Here is a 1,794-nt window from a genome sequence, read left to right on the forward strand (position 1 = left end):
GGGGGGGGGGGGGGGGGGGTTGACCTGGGGACTCAGGAGCAGGTGAGCCATGATTCCCCAAATTTCCCTTGGGGTATCTCCCCCTCCCCCTGCTGCTCCCCACCCCATGACTGGTACAAACAATGAATCAGCTCCTCACTGGGTGACCCAGATTCCCAGAGGACCGGGCCCCACGCAGCAACCCAGGCCCGCCTGTCAACACCTGTAGGGAGCCAGGCATCCACCAGCCACTCCTCCCCTGAGCAGGCACAGGCTGCTGGGGGCTCTAGAACAGGCTGGGGGGAGGGGTGGAGCTCACCTTTGAGTTCCTATCTCCCTTTGGGGGGAATCTCCCTTCCTGGCTTGGGGCAGGGGAAGGGCTGAAGCGTTTGGGTGCGGAGCATGAATGTGGCGTCTTGGTAGAACCATACATTTTTGTACACGCGCTCACCACTGTGCACAGCCATGTACACAGCCGCGTACACGTGTCCCTCCATCAATCGACACGATGACCCTGGAAAGGTCGCACTCCTTATGCGACCATTCCGACCCATTAGCATGTGTGCAAATATCCACGCATACACGCATGTAGGTACAAGGCTGCACACACATGCCTGGCCTAGTGGGGGGGACACGGGATGCGGACTCCTGGGAAGTGCGGGACAAGCACTGCTGAGAAGCCTGGGAGCTAGGGAGTCTGGAGTAAGGGGAGGATAGCTCTCCTTGTGACGGACACACACAGTTGCACAGGTTCACAAATATGCACGCCTGTACACGTTTTAATGCAGACACTTCCGACAGCAGTTGAGACTTGGCATGGGGGAGGGGTGGCCTTCCCTCTATCGGCAAGGGTTTCAAGGGCCTGCCGGGGATTCCAAAGGCCAGCCGGCTTCGGCGGCGCCTGGGGAGCCCCCGGGTCCCGCGCGGCCCCACCGAGCCCCGGCGGCCCTCTCCGGCCCCGCACTGACCTGTGTCTGCGTGAGGCCCAGCTGCGCGGCCAGCTCAGCGCGCTCGGGCAGCGCCAGATACTGGGCCTTCTGGAAGCGGCGCTGCAGGGCGGCCAGCTGGTAGCTGGAGTAGATGGTGCGCGGCTTTCGGACCTTCTTGGGCTTCCCGTTCACCATGCGCACCTCGGCTTCCGGCTCCTCCTTCACGGAAACTGCGGGCAACGCACCGGGCGGGGGGCGGCTCAGCTTGGGCCTGCGCCCCCTGCGCCCTCCGGGGCCCCGCCGGCCGCCCCACGTTGCGGGCCGCCCGGCTGCGCGCTCCGCCGCCCGTGCCCCGGCAAGCTGCCGCGGCCACCGAGCCGGACGGGGACCCGGACGTCGCGGCCGCCCACGACGCGCGCCCCCAGCCCGCAGCTCCGCGCCCGACCCCCAGAGTGCCGTCCCCGGCGCCGGCCACCCGGGCGGGGACCGCCGAGGCTTCGCTCGGACGCCTTCCCGGCTCGCCTCCCAGCCTCGCGGTTCCTCGCCACCCGCCTGCCGGCCGCCCCCTTCTCGCCCCACCTTGCCCTCGGTCACCTCTCTCGCTCTTCCCCTCCGTTCTCCCTTCCTTCCTTTTTCTTTTTTTAAACTTTTTAAATTTTGGAATAGTTTTAGATTCGCAGAAAAGTTGCAAGCATAGTACAGTCTCCCTCTTCCTTCCTTCCTTTCTCCTTCTTTTTTCTTGGCCTTTCCTCGGTTCCTTTCTCTCACTTTGTCGCTCCACATTTCTCTTTTGCTCTTTCTCCACCTTTCTCTTTTTTTCATTTTTCCACTTCTCAGTCTCCGCTTTCCTCTGTGTATGTGTGTCTGTCTGTCTGTCTGTCTGTCT

The 1,794-nt window shown here is 63.2% G+C and overlaps 1 protein-coding gene across 1 annotated transcript in view; it reads right to left on the reverse strand.

Annotated features, from left to right (window-relative positions):
• The window catches only part of DLX3 (distal-less homeobox 3), a 5,030-nt gene that overhangs the window by 2,508 nt on the left and 728 nt on the right, over window positions 1–1,794 (reverse strand). Inside the window, exon 2 of the mRNA XM_040639896.1 lies at window positions 948–1,138. Within this exon, the coding sequence (XP_040495830.1) occupies window positions 948–1,138 (191 nt within the window). The remainder of the gene's footprint in view (window positions 1–947; window positions 1,139–1,794) is intronic.

This window comes from Ursus maritimus, unplaced genomic scaffold, assembly GCF_017311325.1.
Source record: "Ursus maritimus isolate PB19 unplaced genomic scaffold, ASM1731132v1 scaffold_24, whole genome shotgun sequence".
NCBI lineage: Eukaryota > Metazoa > Chordata > Mammalia > Carnivora > Ursidae > Ursus > Ursus maritimus.